Here is a 4,662-nt window from a genome sequence, read left to right as displayed (position 1 = left end):
ATTATTGAATCTTCAAATGAGAACGGTACTGAATTCTCACTCTTAGACAATTTGCCCATTCCCTGTCATTTATTTGATGGGGACAGCAACTTTAAATACACGCCTAGTATAAATTCAGACTTCTTCGAGGCAGTGAGTGAGTGTAGCAGTAGTACAATAAATAGTGCAGCGACCAATAGTTGTAGCTCGGGCATCGTACTTATAATTTCCTTGATCTTATTTTCTTGATTTAGTAGATACCTCCATCCACATTATCTGACTGTTCACTTCTATTTTGCAGCCATGTCAACTGAAGATCTGTTCGAGCTTTACAGTGAACTTGTACCCGATACTCCTTCGAGCAAGAAAAAAGGGAGTATGCCACACCGAGGTAAAAGCAACAAGAACCCTCCGATGAAAAAAGCTCAGACCAGGGATCCTCCAGTGCTAGTTCCTTCTCAGGAAGCCACACCTCCTCTGGCCGCCCTCGACTAGACGTCTCCCCCAGCCCTCGTCGATCAGACCCCTCCTCCAGGACCTGCCGACCAGACACCTCCTGATCAAACTGGAGACGCATTGATGAGCATCGTGCTCAGCTCGGCCAAGGAGAGGATGACTAAACTATCAAGGCATCGATGCAGTCAAGAGGCCATCATTGGTACCGAGTCCATGGAGGTCAACCAGATAATTAACCGTGCGTTGAATGAAATAGCCAGTGTAAGTTGCTATCTATTTCTGAGCTTTATTTATTTATCTTGTCATTTTCCGCCGTCAGTTTATCTTTTTCTCTGATTGTAGGGAATGTTAACTATGACCGCCAGCTGGCGCTGCTCGGGAGCCTTGATCGCTCAATTCAAACCGTTCGAGGCTAGACATGCTGAGGAGCTCAAGACAACCAAGGCCAAACATATCAAGCAGCTCGAAGCAGCCGAGAAGACAAACACTGGACTGCTCGAACAGAAGGACAAGCTGGCCGAAGAGCTGAAACAGCACCAAGCTGCCTTGACCCAAGCCATTGAAGCTAAAGAGAAGTTCAAGAAGGCTTCTTTGATTAATTTCAAGGAAGCCTCTAAGCTTCAAGATGATTTGGTCATCAGCATAAAGGAGACTGAGGGGTTGGAGGAGTGCATCAAAGAGCTCGAGGAGATCAATGCTAGCAATTTGGAGAGGTATAAGGGTGCCACCTTCAACTACTTCTACGCGTTCTGGAAGCATAACCGTGAGGCAGACTTCAGCTATCTCTCTGAACGCATGAGGCAATCTGAAATAAACAGGTGCCTTGCTTGGCTTGAAGAAGAGGAGAGAGCGAAAATCCCAGCCTCCCCCGAAATCTCCTTGGCTACGGGCATTGATGGCGTGGAAGAGGAAATTGGGGCCTCATTCGACCAGCAAACTCCTCAAGACCCTCCTGCTTCATAATATTTGCTGTTTTTATTTAACTTTGTAATTTGGGACACATGGACCTCGGTTCGTAGTGTCGAGACAATTTATATTTTTATTGTTGCACGGGCAGCTTTTCCTTTTAACATACAATTACATCTGAGCAGTAACTGCTCGCGGTGTAAAGGATTTCTCTTTTGATATTATAATATTTGCATTTTATTATAACATATGTTCGCATGACCAAACTTAGCATAGCACTTTGTTTTGATTTAACAAAATTTAAACAAAACTTTGAAAAATACTCTAAGTACTGTAGTATGCTTTCACTTATTTCGCTCGTGTGTTTACATATAACTATCGACATGCTTTGCTTACTAGATACCTTATATGCCCCCCAAGTGATTGAGGAGCTTTAGGTCCTTAGTCACTTGCCTTGACCAAGACCTGCTCGTAATAGAGATTTAAAAATGATAATATAGCAAAACAACACACATAATGAGCAAATACTTGTAATAAATACAATAGTTGGCAAGATTGACTGGCTTCGCACAGTCCCTTTTATTTCTCGTAATAAATGGACAATCGTGTATGTACGAGTGATCAAATGTTACACTTATAAGCGATCAGTCACATGATTGACTAACCCTTGTTCATAAACTTGTAAAAAGTAAAATTGATACAAGCCAATTCTTTAAGAAGAATTGTTAATTGATAGTACTTGCACAGGTGTTCTCCATTCCAATAGTGAGGAATGAGATTTCCATTTAAGCGAGCAAGTTTATAAGTACCTGGATGGAGGACTTCTTCGATTTGGTATGGTCCTTCCCAGTTAGGTTCGAGTACTCCAACAGCTTGATCGCGGGTGTTAAGGAAAACTCTTCTAAGTACGAGAACTCCCACATTAAATTTTCTTTCACGTACCTTAGAGTTGAAATATCGGGTGACCTTTTGCTGGTAAGCTGCTACTTAGAATTAGGCTTGCTCACGCCTTTCATCGACCAAATCCAAAGATTCCATTAATAACTGGCTATTAGCGCCTTGATTGTATGCCATCCTTCGATGCGATGGCGGATCTAATTCAACAAGCAACATGGTCTCATATCCATAAGCCAAGGAAAATTGAGTATGACCTGTTGCTGTCTGATGCAACGTTCTATATGACCAGAGGACTTCCGACAACTGCTCTGGCCATGCCCCCTTTGCTTCTTCAAGCCTTTTCTTCAGAGTATCCTTTAGTGTCTTATTGACAGCCTCAACTTGTTCATTTGCCTGTGGATGAGCTACTAAATAAAAACTTTTGATAATCCCGTGCCTTTCGCAAAAATCCGTGAATAGATCACTATCAAACTGCGTGTCGTTATCTGAGACAATTTTTCTTGGCAATCCATAGTGACACACTATGTTTTTAACCACAAAGTCCAGCACTTTTTTGGTCGTTATGGTTGCAAGTGGTTGAGCTTCGGCCCACTTCGTGAAGTAATCAACAGCCACCATGACATATTTGATGCCGCCTTTTCCTGTGGGCAAAGACCCGATTAAGTCTATTCCCCATACTGAAAATGGCCACGGACTTTGCATCTGCTTTAGTTCGTTAGGGGCTGCTCGTGGTATCTTGGAGATCTTTGACACTTGTCACATTTCCAAAAAAAATCCATAGAGTCTTCATTCATTGTTGGCCAGAAGTATCCTTGCCTTAGGATCTTTTTTGATAAACCATGCCCCCCGGCGTGATCTCCACATAAACATTCATGGACCTCTCGCATTAACTCCCTGGCCTTTTCTTTTGATACACACCTTAGAAGTGGCATTGAGTACCCCCTTCGGTATAGAATTTTTTCGACCAGGATAAACTAAGCAGCCTGCCTCTGAAGGGTCCTTGCTTTGTTTCTATCTATCGGCAGCACTCCACGCACCAAGTACTCAATGAAAAGTGTCATCCATGTATCTGCTGCCTAAATTACCAGAGAGGTTTCTTCTCCTTTGATGCTTGGTGTGGAAAGCCATTCAACAAGCACTATATTCAGGGTGTCAGCATCATTTGCACTTGCTAATTTGGCTAGAGCATTAGCATTTGAGTTCTGATCATGATGTACTTGCTAGAGTATATATCTTTCAATCTGTGCCAATAAATCCTTTGCTTTGTTCAAGTAAGCAACCATATTTACACCCCTGGCTTGATACTCTCCAGTAATTTGATTAACCACCAACTGGGAGTCACTATAGATTTCAAGTGACTTTATATTCATGTCCCTGGCTAATCGTAAACCTGCGAGCAGCGCTTCATACTCGACTTCGTTGTTGGACGCTGTGAAGTCGAATCTGATTGCACAGTGGAATCGATGTCCTTCAGGCATTACTAGAATTACTCTGGCTCCAGCGTGGTGTTTGTTAGAAGAGTCATCTGTGAACAACTTCCAAGAGGAGTTTGGCTTTGAGGCTCAGGCTCTTCTGTCTGTTCAATGTCTGGAAGCCCAGTGAGCTCTGCGACAAAGTCGGTTAGAGCTTGTCCTTTTACTGCGGCTCGTGGTGAGTAAGAAATTTCAAACTGCCCAAGTTCGACTGCCCATTTCAATAATCGACCAGCGGCTTTTGCCTTCTGTAGAACTTGCCGTAGGCGTTGGTCGGTTAGTGCTGTGATGGGGTGAGCTTGAAAGTATGGCCACAGCTTTCTGGAGGCTAAGATCAAGTAGTAGGCTAATTTTTCAATGGGCAGATACCGTAGCTCTGCTCCTATTAACCTTTTGCTTACATAATATACGGCTTTTTGCACATTTTCCTCCTCCCTTACCAAGACAGCACTAGCAGCATATTCTGTGATCGCCAAATAGATGAACAAAGTTTCTTTTTCAACCGGCTTAGATAGAATCGGTGGCTACGACATATGAGACTTCAAAGCCTGGAAAGCCTATTCGCACTCCTCCGTCCACTCGAATTTCTTATTGCCTCTAAGTAGAATAAAAAATGGGACACACTTGTCCGTCGATTTGGAGATAAATCTACTTAGAGCATCAATTCTCCCGGTTAAACTTTGAACATCCTTTATCTTTATTGGCGATTTCATATCGATCAGGGCCTTGATCTTTTTGGGATTAGCTTCAATACCTCGTGAGTTCACTATAAATCCCAAAAATTTCCCTGATCTAACTCCGAAGGAACACTTAAGGGGATTCAGCTTCATCTAATACTTGTTCAAGATGTTGAAGCACTCTTGCAGGTCCTATATGTGTTCTTCTACCTTCTTCGACTTAACCATCATGTCATCAACATATACTTCCATGTTTGTACCAATCAACTCTTTGA

At 42.7% G+C, this 4,662-nt stretch overlaps 1 protein-coding gene across 1 annotated transcript; it reads left to right on the top strand.

Moving 5' to 3' along the window:
• The first annotated feature begins 648 nt into the window (after window positions 1-648).
• LOC133791907 (uncharacterized) lies at window positions 649-1,398 on the top strand. The gene is made up of 2 exons (XM_062229814.1): window positions 649-696; window positions 778-1,398. Exons 1-2 carry the CDS (start codon window positions 649-651, stop codon window positions 1,396-1,398), a joined length of 669 nt encoding a protein of 222 aa, XP_062085798.1.
• The last annotated feature ends 3,264 nt before the right edge of the window (window positions 1,399-4,662 follow it).

Source organism: Humulus lupulus, chromosome 7 (assembly GCF_963169125.1).
Source record: "Humulus lupulus chromosome 7, drHumLupu1.1, whole genome shotgun sequence".
NCBI lineage: Eukaryota > Viridiplantae > Streptophyta > Magnoliopsida > Rosales > Cannabaceae > Humulus > Humulus lupulus.
The sequence above is the reverse complement of the archived record's forward strand: the minus strand, read 5'-3'. Positions and strand labels throughout refer to the sequence as shown.

What these genes read in the sequence shown, in the direction of transcription:
- LOC133791907 (XM_062229814.1), top strand. Translation starts at nt 649, where the DNA reads ATGGAGGTCAACCAGATAATTAACCGTGCGTTGAATGAAATAGCCAGT. An exon ending in CGTTGAATGAAATAGCCAGT is followed by an intron (nt 697 to 777) that starts GTAAGTTGCTAT and finishes CTCTGATTGTAG; the next exon opens with GGAATGTTAACTATGACCGC.